Source organism: Chanodichthys erythropterus, chromosome 22 (genome assembly GCF_024489055.1).
Source record: "Chanodichthys erythropterus isolate Z2021 chromosome 22, ASM2448905v1, whole genome shotgun sequence".
Classification (NCBI taxonomy): Eukaryota; Metazoa; Chordata; class Actinopteri; order Cypriniformes; family Xenocyprididae; genus Chanodichthys; species Chanodichthys erythropterus.
In genome coordinates, this window is record NC_090242.1 from 12,371,324 (window position 1) to 12,395,728 (window position 24,405).

At 41.3% G+C, this 24,405-nt stretch overlaps 2 protein-coding genes across 5 annotated transcripts in view; both read right to left on the bottom strand.

The window, feature by feature from the left end:
• Positions 1–1,740, bottom strand: part of pde8b (phosphodiesterase 8B) — a 69,641-nt gene extending 67,901 nt beyond the window's left edge. The window contains exon 1 of the mRNA XM_067375262.1: positions 1,565–1,740. Coding sequence (XP_067231363.1) covers positions 1,565–1,609 — 45 coding nt within the window. The 5' untranslated portion in view covers positions 1,610–1,740. The remainder of the gene's footprint in view (positions 1–1,564) is intronic.
• Positions 1,741–3,632: 1,892 nt separating this feature from the next.
• Positions 3,633–23,841, bottom strand: aggf1 (angiogenic factor with G patch and FHA domains 1). Of its 4 annotated transcripts, XM_067376124.1 has the most exons (16): positions 23,772–23,841; positions 23,629–23,685; positions 22,919–23,139; positions 22,694–22,793; positions 21,936–22,123; positions 14,588–14,725; positions 14,286–14,486; positions 9,523–10,033; positions 9,260–9,362; positions 9,126–9,177; positions 6,834–6,935; positions 6,595–6,760; positions 6,400–6,479; positions 4,306–4,433; positions 4,069–4,168; positions 3,634–3,978 (listed from the first exon to the last, which is right to left on the bottom strand). In XM_067376124.1, the coding sequence occupies exons 3-16, from the start codon at positions 23,120–23,122 to the stop codon at positions 3,772–3,774; spliced, it is 2,280 nt and encodes a 759-aa protein (XP_067232225.1). In that variant the 5' UTR covers positions 23,123–23,139; positions 23,629–23,685; positions 23,772–23,841; the 3' UTR covers positions 3,634–3,771. The 4 variants fall into 4 exon arrangements, with proteins under 4 accessions (XP_067232227.1, XP_067232228.1, XP_067232225.1 ...); XM_067376126.1 differs by having other exon boundaries at positions 3,633–3,978; positions 14,588–14,722; positions 23,629–23,835; XM_067376127.1 differs by lacking the exon at positions 9,523–10,033 and adding an exon at positions 13,871–13,937 and having other exon boundaries at positions 3,633–3,978; positions 23,629–23,835.
• Positions 23,842–24,405: the final 564 nt, after the last annotated feature.

The following is a 24,405-nucleotide window of genomic DNA, read 5'->3' on the forward strand; positions in this document are numbered from 1 at the left end:
CAGTAATAAAACAGGCAGTGGTTAAACATTTATATAACCAGTGGGAAATCTTCAGGTTGTCAACTCATGCTGAATAGAGCCATTAAAAGTGATTTTTTCCCCCCAGGTTGCAATGCTACATTTTTACACCTCTTCAGCTTGTAGCAGATTCATTATGCATCAACTGTCAATGTGATTGTTAAGTATGCTTTAATCACCTATTCTTAATGGAATTGCACAGCGCTACAGTGCAATTACAAAATGAAAAAGGTGGATTAGATTAGCTGTGAAAATTATCCTTTGGAATATCTTATAAGGGTTGTAGCTGGAAGCTTCGGCTGAGGTATTTGCTGTAATCTTTGCTTTAAACAAAACACCTAATCTCTCCAGCAGCCTGTGGAGTTCAACAGATTACAACACCCCACCTTTATCAATTAAATAAAACTTCCTACTGTACCCCAGTGTGACTGTTGACCTGACCTTCTGCTCTATAATACACCAACCACCCATGACCGCCCTCTGCTGGAGAACTTAATTACTGTCCAGGTGAAATGACGGCAATCGTAATCTCCTGACACTTAACATGTAGAATGTAACGGGAATGCTTAGTTAGTGTAACATTCGCGTAACGCTTCAATTACTAATAATGACAGCAATGAGAAGTGAAAGAACAAACACAACTATTTTAGAGAACAAATGGTGGGCAAAATGATCGGTGCTCATCGTTAAGCCACTATTCATTTGCACATACAATTAAAAGAGCCTTAAGCTAGGAAAATGCACAATACTATTAAGACAGAGACAATCAATCAAAGCTACCTGTGGATTAAATTTACATTTTTATAGTACATTGAATACGTTAACTTATTATTTACATGGCAAATAAATAAGTTTTATGTCAAAGCAAATGTATTCAGGTCTGTGTATATTTAATATATTATGCTGGTGATTCACCGATGTATAAAAGTTTGTATAAATAATTTTAATAATCCTGACCAGATATTCAGATTTGCATTTAAAATGCACATTTCTCAAGCATTCCCCAGTGACTTAACCTAAACACTGGTCAAGTTCACTTCACTTTTTTTTTTTTTGGCAGTGCCATATTTTTAGGGCCCTAAATAGGGACTTTAATTTCAAGTCAAGTCATAGTTTATTGCCTTTATTTCAGTAGATAACAAATAACTGATATATATTTGGGTGTAGCCTATTAGTGCTATTTCTGTCACTTCTCTTTGCCTAAAGTGTCCCAACTTACCCCACTCCCCCATGCTGTGAACGAACTGAAAACTGTCATGAAGAGCACAGACTAACGGACTAAGCAGAACAGGTCAAATTAATTATTCAACCATTTAAACTTCTCATAAACTGTTTCTTTCACACATAGAGTCGAGTTATTCCCCGTTGTCGTTTCAAAACGGTCACATTGCTTGAACTTAATCTAGTTAAACTACTCTTTTTTAAAACGCCAAACACATAGTTATGAAACGACCTTCGACAGCCAGATAAAAAGCTAAGCCGTGTTTTATAAGAACCCTATAAACGCTGGATCCGAAGGTTGCGAAGCGATCAAAGTGAATCTCACCTCTCTCCTTGGTCCGTTGGACAGCAGCTGTGTGCTCGCGCTCATCTCTGTCCGTCCCCGGTCCGAACTAACCTGAGAGGTTCGGTTACATGAAATCCCGCCTATTTAGAGGTAAAACCTCGCGGAAAGCACATTTTGACAGCATTCTCTCCACCACATCACATCGATAGGCAAAGCTGTCTGGGAAGTTTTTGAGGTTTTAGGTAGGCGACGTTTCTCTGAACTTTTTCACCCACACGAACAAGAACGGACAACTGCGCGGTCCTAGCGCCGCCGGATCTGCGCGCTCTGCTGCGAAGTAAGAGGAATCTCGCGGTCACATTTCAACTCAAAATAATATAAAAACACTTTGCATAAAGATTTTGTTATTCATTTTGAGAATAACCAATTATTTGCCGAGTTGTGTGTAATTCTCAATTACTGTTACATGATTCCAGACTTTAGTTATTGCTAGCTAAAACAAAGCCATAAAACATTTATTACTTGAAATAAAATTATATATATATAATTTTGCAGCTAGCTGCCAAGGCAACATTTCTCATTTTCGTTAAGTTGAAGTACTGACTACAAGGAAAACATAATTACACACACACACACACATATATATATATATATATATATTAAATTCTAATAATGACAAACACATAACAAAATTACTAAAACTTTAAAGGGTTAGTTCACCCAAAAATAAAAATGCTGTCATTAATTACTCACCCTCATGCCGTTTCACTCCCGATGAGATATTGAGATATTTTTGTTGAAATCCGATGACTCCGTGAGGCCTGGATAGGAAGCAGTGACATTTCCTCTCTCAAGATCCATAAAGGTACTAAAACACATCTAAATCGGTTCATGTGAGTACAGTGGTTCAATATTAATATTATAAAGCGACGAGAATATTCTTGGTGCGGCAAAAAAACAAAATAACGACTTATTTAGTGATGGCCGATTTCAAAACACTGCTTCAGGAAGCTTCAGAGCGTTATGAATCAGTGTGTCGAATCATGATTCAGATCGCGTGTCAAACTGCCAAACGGCTGAAATCACGTGACTTTGGCGCTCCAAACAGCAGATTCGATACACTGATTCATTTATGCACCGAAGCTTCCTGAAGCAGTGTTTTGAACCGGCCATCACTATACAAGTCGTTATTTCGTTTTTTTTTTTTTTTGGCGTACTAAAAATATTCTCGTCACTTTATAATATTAATATTGAACCACTGTACTCACATGAACTGATTTAAATGTTTTTAGTACATTAATGGATCTTGAGAGAGGAAATGTCATTGCTCCCTATGCAGGCCTCACGGAGCCATCGGATTTCAACAAAAATATCTTAATTTGCAAAGATTGACGAAGGTCTTACGGGTGTGGAACGGCATGAGGGTGAGTAATATATGACAGAATTTTCATTTTTGGTTGAACCCTTTAACTAAAAATAATTCAAAATATTGAATGATATTGAACAGTGATACTAAAATAACACTGTTCCACACATTTTGGCTTGTTTTAATTTAGTATAAAGGCAATAATTGTTAACATATTATAAGTTTTCTAATTTAAACATTTTTGGGAATGCTTATAATAAAAAATTTAATTCTAATGCTAATAATAACAATAACTATTATTATTTTAACAGGTGATCTGATGAGAATCACCACTGAGAATGACTGATAGATGTGACCCAGACATGAGGTTGATACAATAGAGACAAACAAACTGGCCACAACCACTTTATGTGTAGACCAATATGTGTTGATACCAAGGTAACTGCTTCACAATAACACCACATGGGTTTTTGTTTCCCATTCCGTAACTAATTATTTGTTGTCCATAGACAAGCAGCAGTAACAAAACTATAAGACTATAAAAAGGAGTTGCACAACTAGTTTTGCTACAACATGATCCACAAAACATGACTTTGCAGATACTGTATGGCAACCTTTAGCAAGCATCTTACAGAGCAATTTAATTTTATAGTGAACACTAATATAAATGTATAAACTGGATAGCATGTATAGTTTTGTATTGTTTATTTGTTCAAGATATTCATTGTTATTGAATTTCACTGTAAACAAAAAAACAGCAATCTTTAAAACAAACTTATGTCTATTTACAAACCTTTTAAGAATAAGGTCTTCCACTGAAATGATTAAAAAAAGTTAACCAAAATAATGCCCGGCATCAGTCCAAATGATCACTAAGAAGTCACTCTGTATCCTGACTTTTGACCCAGGCTTTAGGCGATTGGCTCGTTTCAGGATGGGCGGAGTCAGCCTGGCAGGCTCCAGAGAAGCGTTCCCGTGCACGTTCCCAGTTCCTCTGGGTTTTGGTTCTGGCGAGTGAGGCATCCTCTACTGACACGGCAGCCCCAGAACCAAGACCAGACTGGGCCTTGCGCACATGCAGCTGAATCTATGACGCACACACAAAGGGAAGTGAGCGTAAATCTCATGCGCTTGCGTACATGACACTGCGTAAACAAATGGGGAGAAATTATATTACCGGATCCTTCATTCCAGCTCCATCCTTGCCGAGTCCTTCTCCTCGTTTCCAGCCCATCTTCTCCAGCATCCGTCTACCCTTATTCTCATCTCCGATTTCACTATATACAAACAAACACAGTGAGAAAAAGCACAAGTCTGCAAAAACATCTTTAACCTTCCATTTTGTTACGCAAGAACGCTACTGCAGTACAGATCTGTTTACAGGTGTAAATGTTTGACTGAAAAGGTTACGTACACATGAACAGAAGCAGGAGCATCGTCTCTCTGGAACGTTCCCTCGCTTCCGACTGTCTGCCGGCGGTTTTCTGCTCTATCCTTATACCTGCTGTTCTTCAGGGCCTTCTGCTCCTCATAATCACTGCTCTGAAACACACACGCAAGTCTTCGTGTAAAACAAGCATCCTTTATTATGATTTCACTATTTTAACTTAATGTTGCTGTTTGAGCATAAACAACATCTGCAAAGTTACAACGCTCAAAGTTCAATGCAAAGGGAGATATTTTCTTTTACAGGAATCACTTTAAGGACTACAATGAGGACTACAATCACAAACCCTAAAATTTACATAAACCCTGCCCTTGAGAACACACAACAAAGGGTGTGAGGTCATGTTGGGCTGCTTTAGAGAAGAGGAAGAGTTGCTGTAGTAGAGTGTTGTTACCATACCGTCATTTAACATCGGACTGATTCACAAACGAGGGTCAATTCAACACTGGATTTGCACAAAATATTAACATGACGACACATGCTAGTCGATGAGTTAAATCAACTCCACAGCAAGTGCATACATTTATCCGCTAAACATTCAGAAACATCCAGTTTCATTCTAAAAGTTGTAACTTCTTCCTGAGTCTCTCCATCAGTGTCGACTCCGGTTTGAACAACGTAAGGCTGAACACTGTTACTGACAATCATAATTTTGGCTGCGTGAGATTCTCCAGTTTTGTTGTTGTTGAGAAACCGAAGCGCGACCTGTTAAAGCTCTGCCCTCTTCTAGAAAGTGGGCCGGAAGCAGCAGCTCATTTGCATTTAAAGGTACACACACAAAACTCACTTTTTGCTCACACTCAAATAAAGGCAAATTTGACAAGCTATAATAAATGATCTGTGGGGTATTTTGAGCCTAAACTTCACAGACACATTCTGGAGACACCGGAGACTTATTTTACATCTTGTGAAAGAGGCATTATAGGTCTCCTTTAAAGTCACAACCAGTAGACCAATAGCAGTGCTGGAATTATAAATGTTTTTAAACAAAAACAACAACAAAATGAAGAATATTTTCTGAATTATGACTATGAAATATATAATACAACAACCACCACCAAAAAGGCCAATGGCATTGTAACAATACTTAAACACTTATTGGTTATTACTAGGGTGTTACTAAGCAGTTGCTTCCTGTAAGTAATAAAGTATCATTAATTTATTAATATAATCTAACTCTAATAAAAATTTCAATGCTAAATAATATATAAAATCAAGATATGAAATCATTCCCCTGAACAGAAGAACATGCAAAATGCCTGAAACCACAAACTGAATTATGGTTAATTAATTTATTATACTAATATGCTTAGTTTTTGGTGAAAAAGTCTGAAAAGCAGTTGTCAATTACAGCAGAAATATCACTAATATTTTAGACTGTATGAGATAGATTCACTGAATATTGTGTTGGACACAGGGTTATTATCGTTAATTAAAACTAAAACCACAAAATACATTTGCATTACTTGAAATAAAATAAACATCAAGTTGCCAAAGCAACATTTCTCATTTTCATCTAGTTTAAGTTGAAGTATTAAAAGAATTAAAACAAAATAAACTAAAACATAAAAACTATGCAGAAAAAAACTAACAAAAATGACAAAACCACTAAAACTTTAAAATGAAAATGAAAACAGAAAATCTGATCCAAAAATATTAACAAAAAATATAGCATACCAATGATCATTTAACACTGGCTGGACAAGTTAAAAAAGTCGAGAACCACCGAGTAGCACAAATATTGCAGGAAGTTATGCGCCAATGTTCAATACTTGGCGTTAAAGATTTAAAATAAACCCTTGGACAGAGTAGACAATAATAATAGTGATGCTTGTCATAGCATGATATCTTGGATGACGGAAGCATTGTTTTAGTGGTTAAATATTGTACCTGTTATAGCTTGCAATTTGCAACACCCAGGAATAGTGTGATTGTCTACTTGCTGACCAGAAGAGGGCAGCACTGACCGCACACAATTAGCAAACCAAATTAACACACTTGACTTGAGCTTTAAAACATAATTCATCACCAAAAGAGCTTGTACATGATAAGAAAACTTACTTTAAGACCATATTTAACCTTCATCATCTTCAGTTCCTTCTGTCTTTGAACCTCCTTGTCTTCTTTACTCAGAACAGCTCCTGAAACACACGTGCATTCACATGTATTGCAAAAGAATGTAAGCTGCAGCTGATTCACAGTAATGCAGTTCAAAGGTGTGTATAAGATTGCTTTTGTCAGTGTGTGAATGCATACCGGAGGTCTCATCTCTCTTATGGCGGCTCAGGTGTGCTATGATCTGCCCTGGTTCACAGCCGTCACATGTGTCTGTTCCTGTGTGGATGTGGAAGGACAACACCGTTTCTCCCATTTTCACTTCATCCCCGTGAGTCAGAGGGCAAGGGTCACAGCGAACTTTGGGCTGTAGGGACACAGAAAACACATTTGCAATTCCAATAAACATCCTTATGGGAAACAAGAGTTGTGTGTGTTACCTGTAGTATTCTGTTCCCGTTGAGGACGGTGCCGTTCTGACTGCCCTGATCTATTAACATATAACACTGCTGGTCCTGGTCAAAATAAACTTCTGCATGGGACTATACACACACACACACACACACACACACACACACACACACACACACACACACACACACACACACACACACACACACACACACACACACACACACACACAGAGTCAGAGAGAAAGAGTGAGAGAGAAAAACATCAACGATTAGTTAATATGCCGTTAAAATTAATTAAAATTGGGCTCATTTACTTTTTGAAACATGTTCCTGGTCTTATTATTACTACCGTATTTCATTCAGAAATACACTGATCAGTGTTGCCAAGTCCGCAGTTTTCCCGCAGAATTGGGCTACTTTTAGACTGTTGCCGCAGGTTGCTTTTCATGTCCGTAGGTTGAAACGACCCAAAATAAAGTGATATTTACCCCCTGGAATGCGAGGGAGCCCCGCCAAAAATGCAAATTTTATCCCCGGAACGTGATTTTAACCAGGAGAACCTCCTGAAATTCGATTGGGCTAGCAATTGGGAGGGTTTTGTTGTGAAAACCTGGCAACCCTGACACTGATGTTCAAAAGTTTGAGGTCAGTAAGATTTTTTTGGAAAAGAAATTAAAAATTGTATTCAGCAAGGTGCAATTATCAAAAATGACATTGGAGAATAATTTGAAATAAATGCTTAAATGTTTATTTAAAGAAAATATAAAAAAAATGTTTCTTGAGCAGCTAATCAGCATATTACAATGATTTCTGAAGGATCATGTGACACTGAAGACACTGATGCTGAAAATTCAGCTTTGCATCACAGAAATTAAAAATATATTAAAAATGTAAATTATGTAAAAAGTCTTATTACAAAAGCAAAATGTTATGCAATTGATGTTTTAAAATACTTAAGACAAAATATTTTTAAAAATAAATTATTTTAACTAAAATAAAAATATATATAAAAACATTTTATTTCAGCTAGTAATAACACAACATCTCCCATTTTGTAAAAAAAAAAAAAAAAAAAGTGTAGACATTTTAAAGAAAAGCAAAAACTGATTAAAAAAAAAAAATACTAAAGAAAAATGATATTTTTAAATAGCTGGCATATGGATGTAAACACGGTAGTCCTGCACTATTTACTACGTTAACAGTGTAAAAGACTGACATAGAAGAAATTGTTGAATAAATGTGTTATTTTTGTTGTGTTTTAGCACAAAAAGTATTCTCATCGCATCTTAACATTAAGGTTGAACCACTGCAGTCACATGGACCATTTTAATGGCGTCTTTAAAGGATTAGTTCACTTTCAAATGAAAATTAGCCCAAGCTTTACTCATACCCTCAAGCCATCCTAGGTGTATATGACTTTCTTCTTTCTGATGAACAAAGAAATATTAATAAATATCCTGATGTATCTGAGCTTTATAATGGCAGTGAATGGGACCCACGAGTATGAGCTGAAGAAAAAGCTTCCATCCATCATAAACGTGTACTCCACACGGCTCCAGGGGGTTAATAAAGGCCTTCTGAAGCGAAGCGTTTGAATAAAAAGATATCCATATTTAAATAAGTTATGAAATCAAATATCTACCTTCTACCAGATCGCCTTCCGTATTCAAATTACGGAAAAACAGAACTGGCGCCGTGTTAATTCTGTAAGTTGAATAGGGAAGGTGTAGGACACGGAAGGCGGTCTGGCGGAAGCACTTGTAAGGTGAGCATATGTGTTTATAAAGCATACATTTATATTTTTTTCGAAATGACCGATCATTTTGCTAGATAAGACCCTTATTCCTCGTCTGGTATCGTTTAAAGCCCTTTGAAGCTGCACTGCAATTTTGACCTTCAACTGTTTGGAGGCCATTAAGTCCACTATAAGGAGAATAATCCTGGAATGTTTTCATCAAAAACCTTAATTGCTTTTTGACTGAAGAAAGAAAGACATGAAAATCTTGGATTACATGGGGGTGAGTAAATTATCAGGAAATTTTAAATCTGAAGTAAACTAATCCTAATACTTTCTGGACCTTGAATGTGATAATTCTGTTGCTCCGAAACCTCTTGGATTTCATCAGAAATATCTTAATTTGTGTTCCGAAGATGAACGAAGGTTTTATGGGTCTAACTGAAAACATCACCAATAAGACATAAGGCCACAAAAAAGTCTCAGTACTTTAGATTGTTTAATTTCCTAGTAAAAAGTGCTTTTGGTCAAGAATGTGTGTTTGATTTGAGTGTTTTTATATAGTTTGTTTAGTTTTGTTTTACCTTACTGACTCCCATCTCAGGGATCCTGATGGCATGATTCATGTCCTTCTCTCTGCGAAACAAATACACAAACATGTTAAATAACACAATAGATGAAGAGAACCACACACACACACACAGAGAACTATACCGACCGGCCGATAGTGGCAACCGTGTCAGCCGTGAGGATGAAGAGCGTTCCGGTCTGCAGAACAGGAGAGCGAACCACAGTTACCCGAACACATGGCGGCCAGGCTTCTGAAATTTAAAAATCGCACAAATTACGGATACACAAAAATAAAATCCTACAGTAGTGTGCGCATTCACCTGATACACATTCCATTTAACACTGCATCTACAAACGACCAATAACAAACAGCCACCCGGTGTTCACATCACTCTGAATGTGCCTCCTCACCTTCCTCCTGTATCTGCATTTCCAGTTCCCTTTCAGGACTGTCATGTGCTGGTTGGACAGGAGATGTAACCGAGGATGATGAAGAAGGTTCGTTCCCTCCATCCGACTCTGTGATCTCGCCCTCTTCCGGCTCACTCTCACCGCTCATGTTATCGGAGCGTGACTTCCTGTCTTTGCAAGTCACAGAACGTGACCTCTTCCTCTCTTTCCTCTTCTTCTTCCTCTTCCCGCTGTGCGTGTCATCCGAATGCGACCCGTTCTCTTTCCGCCTCCTGCTGTGAGAGTCATCAGAATGCGATCCGCTCCGCCTCCGGATTTTCTTTCTGTTCGTAGAGCGCTCTCTGCTTCTGTCTCGGCTCTTGATCCGTCTGGGTCGTTCTGTACCACTGGGTCTCTGGGGGCTTCGGGACCGAGACTTTCGTCCTTTTTTAAGTGATGACGCATCATCCTTCTTACCTCTGTTGTGGTTTTCAGACTGTCTGTCAATCTCAGACCCCGCCTCTTTATGGTCCTGTCAGTGAGTAAACACCTAGCCAATCAGGACATCGCCAATAGTGTCTCCACATTGTTTTGATGTGAAAATATAAGATTTGTTTTGGCTTTCAAGGTTCATTTGAGTCTCAGTTTTGAGTTAGTTCAAGAAAATGAAAAACCATGCAAAACCACCAACTAAAATATCAACATCCCAACAGAGCTTTCCAGTCTTGATCAAGCCTGGATGTTTATATAATTCTTGTCGTTTTCACCACTTTATTGACAAAAATCAAGCAGAGAAGAGTTCGGCATGGGATAAGAAATCCAGATTTGAGGAAACTGCTAGGCCACAGCTCTGACACCACATGATGTCCTGGCCCAGTCAAAACACAACCAATAAATAAATGGAACAATATATATTAGTGTGAATATATAATTCATTCCTGTGATGCAAAGCAGAATTTTCAGCATCATTACTCCAGTCTTCAGTGTCACATGATCCTTTAGAAATAATTCTAATATGTTGATTTGCTGCTCAAGAAAGTTCAAAAGGACAGCATTTATTCAAAATAGATGTTTTTGTAACAATATAAATCCCTTTACTGGTCAATTTAATGCATTCTAGCTGAATACAAGTATTAATATCTTAAAAACAATTTACTGAGCTCAAACTTTTGAACAGTAGTGTATTTAGTCAAAACGTGAAAACATAAAAATTAAGAGTAAATAAAGAGGCCGTGACTGACTTTAGCTTGTTACAACTAGGGCTGTCACTAACGATTATTTTGGTAATTGAGTAATCAATCGATTATTTTGACGATTAATCAATTCGATTTTTTTGTGGTAATAAAAATAGAAAATGCATTATGTATTATAACAACTGCCTGCAGAGGGTGCCAACGACCTAGTGATTGTTGTTGTTACGCAGCAGATCAAATACTTAATATTGGCCAGATGTTTAATATTTGGCCACTTCTTTACGATGCAAATGCTACAGCTACTGTAATTTCTTAAGAACTTTTCATTTGAAATCGCGATTAACAGTTTGCATATTTAGAAACATATGTATTCTCCTGTGTTTGCTTAGGTTTACAAGTGATTTACGCTACAAATCTGATGAAATGGTGCACATTGCTTTCCCAGATGAACGTTAAGTGGACATGTGTCGATATTCAGTAATGCGATATATCACGATAAAGAATATGCACAATATTGTTATCGTGGGCACTTCAAAATACCATAACTAATAATAATTTATTACCAATTATTAAAATATTTATAATGCATTTAAGAATACTTTCCCCATCAACCGTATAAAATGCACAACACCGCTGTATTCTGCGCCAAAGGGACACGCGCTCAGATGTAAACAAACCCAACATGCATGAGAAGCACATGGCAGAACGAGTGAAGGAGACACACTGAATGAAAGTACACTCTCTGAAAGCAGATGGCGCTGATGGAACAGCAAAATGCAGCGGTTACCCCGGAAACCCCGCAAACAAAGCAACTGCTAGTGAAGTTTTTAAAATGCTTCAAACAGCCATTCATTTTTTTGTAATCTCAGTGTTGTTCATCACAGCACCTAATACTTAAAGACTTAATAGCCTAGGCTATCTATTTTCTAACAAACATTTTTATATTTTAATCTGGACAACATGCCCTAATAATTAGAAATGTTCTGATTATTTGTTATTGTTCAGTAAAACTTTAAAACATACGGCTTCATTAGTTAACATGTTAAATCATTATTACCAAACTGAGAATGAAAAATACTTATAAAGCACTAATCATTTTTAGTTAATGTTAATTGCTTAGTTACTGTTTAATAATATTACTAAAATCAAAAGAACTTAATGGACCTGAGATAAAACCAATTATCAGTTGTATTTCTTAACTAACATTAGGCACGTGACGGTATCAAATTTTCATGTTGCGATTAATTGATGAAGCTTTTTTCACGGTATACGGTATTATCACGATATTAAGTTGCAAAACCATTTTTGTCAGTTTAACAGGTTTAAGAACTCTTTTGGTAATAAAACAAAAACAACTCTGGCTGAAATTTTCAAACAGATTAAAATGCAAAAGAATTAGGCTATAAAGAACAACAGATAACACTTTACTCTATTTAATGCATTAACTAAGATTGAGCAATAGCTACATTTGTTACAGAAAGTGTTATTTTTTGTTAATGTTAGTTTAGAAACACAACTGATCATTGTTAGTTTTATCTCAGGTCCATTAAATAAGTTATTTTGATTTTAGTAATGTTATTAAATAGTAACTAAGAAATTAACATTAATTAATAATAATTAATACTTTATAAGTATTTTTATTGTCAGTTTAGTGTTAATGAATTAACATGTTAACTAATGAAGCTGTATGTTTTCAAAGTTTTACTGAACAATAACAAATATTCAGAACATTTCTAATCATTAGGGCATGTTGTAGTCCAGATTAAAATATAAAAATGTTTAGGTTTGACAATAAATATCCTTTTAAGTCTTTTTTAAGTATTCAGTATTAGGTGCTGTGATGAACAACACTGAGATTACAAAAAAATGAATGGCTGTTTGAAGCATTTTAAAAACTTCACTAGCGCAGTTACTTTGTTTGCACGGTTTCCGTGGTAACCGCTGCACGCTGCTGTTCCATCAGAGCCCTCTGCTGTCAGAGAGTGAACGCGCACTTTCATTCAGCTCGTCTCCTTCACTGGTTCTGCCATGTGCTTCTCGTGCACGTTGGGATTGTTTACATCTGAGCGCGTGTCCTTTTGACGCAGAATACAGCGGTGTTGTGCATTTTATACGATTGATGGGTAAAGTATTCTTAATTGCCTTATAAAAAATTTATAATTGGTAATAAATTATTATTTACTGTATTCTGAAGTGCCGACGATTACAATATCGTGTAAATCTTTCTAAATGTTTCGTTAGCATGTTGCTAATGTACTATTAAATGTGGTTAAAGTTACCATTGTTTCTTACTGTATTCACGGAGACAAGAGCCATCGCTATTTTCATTTTTAAATACTTGCAGTCTGTATAATGCCTGTATAATACCTGTTGTTCTTTATAGCCTAATTCTTTTGCACTTTAATCTGTTTGAAAATTTTACTTCATATATTTGTGTATTGTGTTATTGTATTTAAACATTCAGAGTTCTTTTTGTTATTACAAAAATAGTTCTTAAACCCGTTATACTATGACAACTTTTTTTGCAACTTATTTCAATATCGTGATAATACCGTATACCATGATATAAGCTTCAGTAATTAATTGCAACATGAAAATTTGATACCGTCACATGCCTACTTATAAGCAACCCAAACTCATGAAATATGTAGAAATGGAGAAGCACTCCATGCATGTAAAACAGTGCAACACTTCGTATGAAACACAAAGCATGTCAGACATTACGCATTCCCAAAAGCATGTTACTGGAAACCCAAACAAACAAACAAACAGCACATGCAGAGATCGAGTTCCTGCAAAGCTTCTATGAACGAAGCTGCTATAAAACGAAAGACACTCGTAACCTGCACACGTTTAAATAAAGCGCCACGCTTCACCCTCAGCACATATATTTAATGGAATTCACAGCCTTTACGATTTCACAATAGCACAATACTATATTATCATTTTTAAATGGTTTTAATGCATTGTGCAGCCTTCAAAAATGGTCTAATAATGCGGTTCACGGATTCTCGTCCAAGGAATGCACCACTTCCAGTATTTTGCTGGTTACTCAACACAAATTGCAATACTCAAATTGAATCGAGGAATCGTGACAGCCCTAGTTATGACCATTTAGGGGGAAAAAAAAAATTCTAAAATTCTATATAACTTTAAAGCTATAAACAAGTGCGTACCTCTTACTCCAACCAGTCTCAAATGTTCTATCTTCAACTGAGCCATTGAGCAAGTCAAATCCTGAACCTACAGCGAAAGGAAGAGCACACGGTCAGCTCCACCAGGCATCAAATCTTCAGAATTGCTCTACGGACCCCCTTATAAGATCCCAGACTGTTTTACGGACCCTCACAATCATCAATTGCTATTCAATGAGAGCAAGAACCAGACACCAAAAACTTGAAACAATACTGAAAACTGAGACTCAAGATGGTGGTAAAAAAAAAAAAAAAAAAAAAGGTTTAATTGAAAAACTGAATTTGAACTTGAAATGGAAAATCAAGTTGAGGAAGGTAAGAGGGATTGAGAGTTACCCACTAAATATCTGTGATTACAAAACTATGTAAAGACAATGTGTGTCTGTGTGCATCTCACCCCTCCATCGGGACAGGAAGCTCTATCTGTGTTCTTCACCGACTTCCTGTTTTTCCAATCTTTGGTCTTCCTCTGTGGCGTCTGCTCCACTTCGGGGTGTGCTGTAGGCACCTCTATCCTAGAGTGGAACTGGTATTTTCCGCTTTCTGGATCGTAGTAATAGTACATGCCTGTGTTGGCATCATAGTACAGCTGACTGGACTGGGGGAAGAGGAAAAAACACATTAACACAGGCGATTAAGATTACACATGTCGATTACACAATAACAGTAGTCAGACGTCCCCAGAGAAGAACAACTTACAGAGTCGTAGTAAAATCCAGTGCCGTGGTCGTAGTACATGCCGGAACTTTCATCAAACACAAAGTTGGTCTGGTTCAATGCTTCCTCTGCTGTTGCTCTCAGCATGTCTGCTATAGAGCCGCCTTCTCCAGAGGCCTGCTGAGAACAAATACAGTGTTTACACAGCCAAAAAACTGGCTAATAATTATTCAATAATTATATAAACATTATATGTTTGAAAAATTTGGCCATATTTTATACTGTTTTGGCTGGAAGTTGGGCTACTGTGGCCTCATTTGAAACTTCTGGCAATGTGTTAGATTAACACATTGGCTATAATTTAGATTATTTTGGCCTTATTTTAGTTCCCTTTCGATACTTCACTCGTACTGCGTATGGGGAAAGGTCTCCCTTTTTCCCCGCTGCTGAAGCCTTTTTCAATAACGCAGTGTAACTGCACCGTCATTGGTTCACTCATAGACAAGTTGTTGAACCAATGGCGGCGCGGCATAGCTGCGCGGCCTATGGCGACAAAGCGCGCGAATATTCCCGCCGAAATGGGCGGGGTATAGGGCTATATAAGCAGGCGTTTCGCCATAGGATTTCAGTGTTTTCTCCTTCAGCGACGACATCTACTTCTCTTCGCTGATCTCCGCCTGAAGCCGAAGAAGCTCGCCGCCTTCTGCTCTCGCCGCCGTCTGAAGAGGCTCCCGCAGCGGACTCCGCCTGGACTCGCCGGTGGAAGAAAGCGCCGGCGCCCTCGCGGACTGCAGCTTCTAGCGCCGTCGCCGAGCCGCCGCCTCCCGCTTCCCGCTTCCGGCCGCTTCCTGTGCGTCCCCTGCCGCCATCCGGCGCGCCGCCTGAGAGCTTCATCCGCGGCTTAAACGCCGCTCTAAAAGAGCGATTTCCAGCGGTTTTCACCGCTTTAAGAGCTTCCGCGGCCCTCGCCGCTCTAAAAGAGCCACCCAATTGCCGTTTTCACGGCAGCGGCGTCTCACGATGCCCCGCCACTCATGTGGTACTTGCAGGGCCCCCTGCACGACGACGATGGACACAGCGAGTGTGTCGCTTGCCTGGGCAAGCCCCACGCAGACGGCGCGCTCGCTGGAGACTCATGCCCGCACTGCGAGTGTATGAGTCTCGCTTCCCTGCGCTCGCGGGTCGCCTTCTTCACTGAGGGCGATCTCGCCGCTCGCGCCCTCCCCGTCTCCTTCCTCCCGCGGTCCGGCGAGGAAAAGACAGCGGGGTAGAGCGACTCAGCGCCAGGAGTTGAGCGAGCTCACGCCGGCCCAGCCCCCGCGTGCCTCGCCCTCTCCTCCCAGGGAACTCTCTCCAGTTCTGTTCTCTCGCCCTGAGCAGCGTCCCTCCGCAGAAGCGAGTGACCTCGTCTCATTCGGGGGAACAGACGACGAACAAGACGACTCCATGTCTCTTGCGGCTTCCGAAGCGGAAGGATGGGCTGGCGAGCCGGAAGACCCCGCTCCACCGCCTCCCTTGGAACCCATCGAGCATGGCCAGGGCATGGATGCCGAGCTCTTCCGCATCCTGTCTAGAGCCGTTGAAGAGCTGGACCTCGAGTGGGCCCCTCCAGAGGAGCCGTCTCGCAGCCGCCTGGACGAATGGTTTCTGCCAGGCCGCCGCCAAGCACCTCGCCAGCGTTCAGCGCCCTTCTTTCCTGAGGTCCACGAAGAGCTGACGAAGTCGTGGCGCGCTCCTTACTCTGCCCGCCTCCACACTACGCACCGCTCCGCCCTCACCGCCGTCGACGGCGCCGAGGAGAAGGGATACGAGCGCTTGCCACCCCTAGATGAAGCGGTGGCTGCTCACCTCTGTCCTCCCGCGGCTGTGGGTTGGAAGACGAAGAGGGCCCTTCCTTCCAAGCCCTGTCGGACCACCTCTACTCTGGCTGGACGGGCTTACACCTCGGCGGGCCAAGCTGCCTCTGCGCTCCACACCATGGCCATATTTCAAGCATTCCAGGCCAAACTCCTCCGCTCTCTGGATGAGTCTGGAATCGACGCGCCAGCCTTCAAAGATCTCCGCAGCGCCACGGATCTTGCCCTGCGAGCTACGAAGGCTACGGCCCAGGCCATCGGTCGTTCCATGGCCAGCCTGGTCGTGTTGGAGCGCCACCTGTGGCTCAACCTAACGGAGATCAAAGACCTAGACAAGACGGCCTTCTTAGACGCCCCGGTCTCGCCTTCTGGTCTCTTCGGGCCTGCAGTGGATGGCTTCACTGAGCGCTTTACTGCCGCGCAGAAATCGTCTCAGGCTATGAGGCATTTCTTGCCTAAGCGCTCCAGCTCCGCTTCTGCGTCTAGCCGCCCCAGGACTGCGCCGGCTCAGCAGAACAAACCAGCCCCACCTGCAACACAGGCAGCGCCGCCCCAGGAGCATCGCCAGCGCTCGCGCCCTGCGAAGCGCCCTCCCTTCCCGAGGCGCCAGGGACCCCGGCCCAGGATTGTGCTGGACCCGGTGCCTCCGAAGTCGTCCTGATTCGTCGGACAGGAAGAGGATGGGGGACCGTCCCGTTACGACCGGACCACCCCAAAAGCTCCCACGGGTAATTTCCCCTCCGCCTCGTTTATTTCCGGGCGTGGGAAACATACTCCAAGTGACAGCTGGGCCCACACCTGTTGCGCCCACTCCAAACGCCGTTTTCACGGCGGACAAATTTTTACCTCATCACAAAAGAGCAAATTTCCTCTTCCACCCCTCGCGGTGTACGACCCTCTCAACGGCGGTCTGTCACCCAACATTATTCAACCCCTAGCCACTCGGGCCGAGGCCTGGCAGGCCATCCCCGATGTGTCAGAATGGGTCATGGGGATCGTAAACCAGGGCTACTCGCTCCAGTTTGCACGACGGCCCCCCGCTTCGCCGGGGTGCTTCAAACATCGGTCAATCCGGACGACGCTCATGTCCTCCGGGCCGAAGTCATGTCGTTGCTGGAAAAAGGAGCTGTGGAAATGGTTCCTCCGTCAGAGAGCGAGACAGGCTTTTACAGCCGCTACTTTCTGGTCCCCAAAAAGGATGGCGGTCTCAGACCCATCCTAGACCTCAGGCTTTTGAATCACTCCCTCACGAGACGGAAGTTCAAAATGCTGACGCTGAAGCAGATCCTCGCGCACATTTGCCCCGAGGACTGGTTCTGCTCGCTGGACCCTGAAGGATGCGTATTTTCACATCCAGATAGCCCCCGTCACAGACGATTCTTGAGATTCGCATACGAAGGGGTGGCATACCAATATACGGTCCTGCCCTTCGGGCTGTCTCTGGCTCCCCGCACTTTCACCAAGTGCATGGACGCGGCGCTTTCCCTCTGAGACAGATGGGAATCCGGGTTCTGAATTATCTCGACGACTGGCTCATCTTAGCCCGTTCACGAGACGAGCTGGAACGCCACAGATCCGTGCTCCTCAGCCATCTACAATGCCTGGGTCTCAGGGTCAACTTAGCCAAGAGCTCGCTATGCCCCACTCAACGAATCTCGTTTCTGGGAGCAGTTTTCGACTCGGTCCGTATGACGGCAGTAGTCTCGCCAGAGCGCGCCCTGGCAATTCAGCAGCTCACGGCATCTGTCACGAACAAAGCCTATCTCCCTCTGAAGTTTTTCCAGAGGCTGCTAGGGCTGATGGCTTCCGCCTCCCCGGTGCTGCAGCTAGGCCTTCTTCGGATGCGGCCTCTTCAGTACTGGTTGAAGTTCCGGGTTCCTCCCAGCGCATGGCGGCACGGCCGCCTATGTCTCAAGGTCAATCGGGCCTGTCTTCTAGCCCTGAAACCTTGGATGGATCCAGTATGGTTCCAACGCGGAGTCCCCTTACAGGCGGTCTCACGGAGGACGGTGCTCTCAACAGACGCCTCCAACTTGGGCTGGGGCGCTGTGTGCGAGGGCAGACCGGCCTTCGGCTCGTGGAGCCACGAGGAAAGCCATTTACACATCAACTGTCTAGAGATGCTAGCAGTGATGAAAGCCCTTCAGTTCTTTCAGGCTTACTTGACGGGACGTCATGTTCTAGTTCGGTCAGACAGTATGACGGTGGTGTCATACCTGAACCACCAAGGCGGTCTTTCGTCCAGCCGCTTATGCGCTCTGGCGAAACGTCTGCTGGAATGGGCTCTTCCGAGGCTTCAGTCGCTCAGAGCGACTCATGTTCCTGGCAGGAACAATCTGGGTGCGGACATGTTGTCACGGAGCAACATCCCCTCCGACGAGTGGATGCTCTACCCCCAAGTGGTCCTCACGATCTGGGAGTTCTTCGGGAAGGCAGAGGTAGACCTCTTCGCCTCAGAAGACAACTCTCATTGCCCAACATTTTTCTCGAAGGAAGTAGATGCTCTGGCCCACACATGGCCCAGCACGCTCCTTTATGCTTCCCTCCGATCGCACTGATCCCCCAGGTCATCAGGCGTATCAGAGAAGACCAGCACAGAGTCCTTCTGGTGGCCCCGCTCTGGAGGAACCAGGTTTGGTCCTCAGAGCTATTCAGGCTCTCTCTAAGAGCCCCGTGGCCGATTCCCCTGAGACGGGACCTCCTCTCTCAGGCAAACAGAACAATCTGGCACCCACAGCCGCAGCTCTGGGCTCTGCACCTCTGGTCCCTCGATGGGAGCCGACTAGCCTCCCGAGGACGTCCTAAATACCATTTCTCAGGCTAGAGCCCCATCTACGAGGCGCCTCTACGACCAGAAGTGGTCAGTCTTTGTTGATTGGTGTTCAACACGCAACATAGACCCTGTGGAGAGTGACGTATCTTCCATACTGTCTTTCCTCCAAGAACGCTTGGAAATGGGGCGCTCCCCTTCCACGCTTAAGGTTTACGTAGCAGCCATTGCAGCGTTCCACGCTCCTATTGCTGGCCAATCGGTGGGACGAAACGGGCTCGTGATCCGTTTTTGTGTGGTGCTAGGCGTTTGAATCCTCCTCGCCCTCTCACTATTCCCTCCTGGGACCTCTCGTTGGTCCTCAGGGCCTTGAAAGGAGCCCCATTTGAACCAATGGGTTCAGCCGACCTCAGGCCCCTAACGCTAAAAACCGCTCTGCTCCTAGCACTAAGATCGGTAAAGCGTGTTGGCGATTTGCAGGCCCTCTCCGTGAACCCTGCGTGCCTCGGGAATTCGGGCCTGGTGACTCTAAGGTCGTTCTGAAACCTAGGCATGGCTACGTCCCTAAAGTGCTCTCAACTCCGTTTAGAGCTCAGGTCATCTCGCTCTCTGCTCTTCCTCCCTCGGCGGACGAACCAGAGCTGCAGCTACTCTGCCCAGTCAGGGCATTGAGGACCTACATAGACCGATCACAGTCTTTCAGACAGTCAGATCAGCTCTTTGTTTGTTTTGGCGGCCGCACCAAAGGGTCTCCGGTCTCGAAACAACGCATTTCCCGTTGGATAGTGGATGCTATTAACCTGTGCTACTCCTCACTGGGCACTAATTGCCCCATAGGAGTCAGGGCCCACTCCACTAGAGGAATGGCTTCCTCGTGGGCTTGGTCCAACGGAGTTTCCATCCAAGACATCTGTGAGGCGGCCGGCTGGTCTTCGCCGTCCACCTTTGTCAGGTTCTATCACCTCGATGTCCCGACCTTACAAGCTCGGGTCCTGTCGGTGTGATTAGCGGCTTCCAACAGGTCCCGCTTCACGCCACCATAGGAAGTATCTTCCTTCAGTGTAACCATGGGTTCGGTTAGGCTTTGCCTCCGCTTGTCCTTTTTGCCCCCTCTGGGTGGCCAAATGCAAGCTATATCGTTCCCAGCCGTGGCACGGCGTGGTTGAATTCGTTCCCCATACGCAGTACGAGTGAAGTATCGAAAGGGAACGTGCTCGGTTACTAACGTAACCTCGGTTCCCTGAGATACGGAACGAGTACTGCGTCACTTGCCGTGCCACGAGGCTGCGGCTCAGGGTCGTCGCTTCAGTCGATTGACACTGAAATCCTATGGCGAAACGCCTGCTTATATAGCCCTATACCCCGCCCATTTCGGCGGGAATATTCGCGCGCTTTGTCGCCATAGGCCGCGCAGCTATGCCGCGCCGCCATTGGTTCAACAACTTGTCTATGAGTGAACCAATGACGGTGCAGTTACACTGCGTTATTGAAAAAGGCTTCAGCAGCGGGGAAAAAGGGAGACCTTTCCCCATACGCAGTACTCGTTCCGTATCTCAGGGAACCGAGGTTACGTTAGTAACCGAGTACGATTTCTGGTGATATGTTAGAATAACTTAATTATATTTTATTCTATTTTGGCCATATTTTGGCCATATTTCAATTGGTTTGTGATAAGTTGTATTATATAAAATAAATTTAAATGATATACTTTTTCAGTAACTTTGTGTGTGTGTGTGTGTGTATGTATATATGTATATATATATATATATATATATATATATATATATATATATATATGTATATATATATATATATATATATATATATATGTATGTATGTATGTATGTATATATATATATATATATATATATATATATATATATATATATATATATATATATATATATATATATATAAGCCATATTTAGATTCTTGTGCACTAGTCAAAGAGATTAAGTTTAATCCATTTATATATAAAAACTGATTTTTTCTATATTTTATTATATTGGCCATATTTTAGACATTGGCCTTAATTTGGCTTTTAGTAATGTTCAATTATGTTTCCTTTATTTTATTCTGCTTTAGCTAAATGTTGAATTATTTTTTGCCAAAAAAAAAAAAATGTTGGCAAATTTTGGCCATGTTTCACATTTTTTGTGATGTTACATTATTTTAGCCATAATATAGATTGTTTTGTTTTGACTATATTTCAGATTATGTTGTCCATATTTTAGACATTCTGCAATAGGTTGGATTAATTTGGCCTTGGTTTTATTTTGCATAGTGCCATTTTATTTTGGCCATATTTTAGGCTGTTTTGGCTATACGTTGGATTGTTTTGGCTATATTTTGGCCATATTTTGATGCTTCATGAAATATTATCTTAGCAATTATATAAATAGCTTTGGCAATATTTCAGATTATGTTGGCCATATTTTAGACATATTTGGTGATGTGTTGGATGAATCTGATTTTAATTTAAACTACCAGAGTTATATTTTACACTGTGCTGGATTAGCTATTTTAGCCATATTTTTTGGCTAGACATTGGAGTTTGACTGAACTAGCCAGCAGAGAGAAGACATCATTCACATTTTAAACACTTTTTAGAAACTAAATTTCTGAATGACATACACAACAGGTTCTGTAGAATTCACTTGAATATGCAACACATACAAACCAGGTCAATACCCACATTAATAAATGCCTAGATCGTTTATCAGAATTAAAAAAACACTTAAATAATTACTAAGATTTTTCATACCTCTGTTTGTGGAAAGTCACTTGATTCATCTGGTTGCTCAGGATTGGCTGGTGCCATCTCAGCAGTTATGGGATGCTCCTCATTGTGTTCAGAACACTCTTGAGATTCCATGACAACATTCTCCTGTGTTTCTGCTGTCGTCTCTGTTGCTGACTGGTAGTATCCGCCATAGTAATAATTATAATAATCTGTTTCAGGAAGAAAAAAAAACATTTAAACCTCACAAACATACTCTAGATGAATGGAATATTTCAGGGTTAGTTCACCCAAAAATGAAAATTCTGTCATCATTTACATGTTGATCCACACCCAGAACACTTTAGTTCATCTTCAGAACACAAATTTTTAAATATTTGCAATAAAATCTGAGAGATTTCTGTCTGAGAAAGTCGGCTCACCCAATACTCTGCTGCTTTAAACCTTTCATAAAGAGATAAGCAAATCTGGCTGAGCTTCTGTTTATGTTTGCTGATCACTAGTTATATGTGAATAAAAGCCTAAATTAAATCAGTTCATCATATAAAGTGATAGTGTCTCTTCAGGAGACTTGGACTAACGGCTCAATCCAGTGTAGACATGCTATGAATGGACTTTCAATGGAGGGACAGAAATGTCTCTCATTTCATTAAAATATCTTTGTATTCCAAAAATGAACTGAAGTCTTATGGGTTTGGAACGACTTGATGGTGAGTAAATGACGACAAAATTTTAATCTTTGCTTGAACTATCCCTTTAACAGTAAAATAAAAGAGGTTAACCTGTATCTGTCCAGGTATACTCCTCTGTCTGAGTCTCAGCATCCATTTTCTCCCTCTCTCTTTTCTTTCGCTCATGGATTTCTGCACTCAGTTTGTCAACCTTAATCACAGAGATCAAAAGCAACATATTTTATCAATGTTATCAACAATGTTCTTGTGTTGGCAAGTTTTGAGAGTACACCAATCATAAAAAATATCCTAATAATGTAACAGTCATGTTTTCACCTGCTGTCTGAGATCTTCATTGTAGCTTTCTGTGTTCTTCTGAAGTCGTTCACTTTGGCTGAGCTGTTTCTGTAACTTCTGAAGTTCATCCTTACACGCCTTCAGCTCCTGTCGCAGTGCCTCTGCTTGTGATTTCAAAGACACAAGCTCTGCTTGCAAACCCTGATCATTGGGTTCAGAGTCTGGTTTTCCTTCTGCAGCCATTGCTGAGGATGTTCTACCTAAAATGATTAGATTAGAATAAGAAAGTATAATTGACCAAAATAAAATATTCTCATTCTTTAGATTCAAATCACCATGTAATACATGCTACATATAGTAATACACAGTAAAAGTTTTTACAAATTAGGTTTTTTTCTTACAAGTCATTTAATATGTCTCTATATTCAATCTCAATCTGAGAAAAAATAATTCTTAAAAACAGGCCTTTAAACGTGAAAATATAGCTACATTTATATTGTTCAGGAAGTGAGCTCTTATCATATTTGGGCATTAAAAGATTTGAAAAATAACTAGATCAACCAATCAGTGAAGGACACGGTGAATATGCATAAACTGAAAAAATTAAACGACCATAAGCAAAACAATCAAACAAATGACTCCTCTAATTTTATATTCAGCATAAGAAGACACAACAAGAGTATGTTAATAAACAGATAAGTTATGTTTTGTATTAGGGAACATATGATTTTATTGCACAATATCCTCACCAATTTAAACCACCCGTTTTCTCTGCGCGTTCCCAGATTTCCTGCGCGCGCGTCAATCTGCAAATCAAAGATAAACATCATATGACCAGCGTGCATTGGACACATATTCGTGTAGAAGTTTGTGTTATCGTAAAGTGCGTTACAGGGAACAAACGCGATGAACTTTAGTCCCACTTCAACGGACGCTGCCATACTTTCACTTTGTGATGTCATGGCTTACTTACATGCGTCACTTCCGCTTTTTCTAGGGCACCACAGCACCCCTAGTGTAGAACACTGTTACCAAAATATTTGGACGTGTGGCTAATACAGCTTTTTCTTTTTCAATATGCAAATAAATAAACCATTTAAAGACTTACAGTTGCCCATGATTTACAATCAAAATGTATAAGTATGCTTATGTAGCTTATAATATAAACAAAACCATCCTGTAAGAGTTGAGAAACTAATGTGCCAAGTTTGGTTTGTGTATGCTTAGGAAATTTCAGGCACTGCAAATACAAATACAACACATTAAAATAATTTATAAAGATATGTTTCAACCTTAATCGGTTACAAAGGACATCAAAGAAGAAAATTAGTCTGAAGCCTAAAGGACTGCATGAGGCCTGATTCAATAAAATATAAATAAATTCACTTTTTTTCTCCCCTCAAGTGACAGCTTTAAATTGGCCTCTGTTGTAAATAAAGTATCTACTTTATAGGCTAAGAAACATATTTGAAATATTGATTTGATTTTGGGCAGCAGAGGGCAGTACAGGCAAGTAAAATTACACT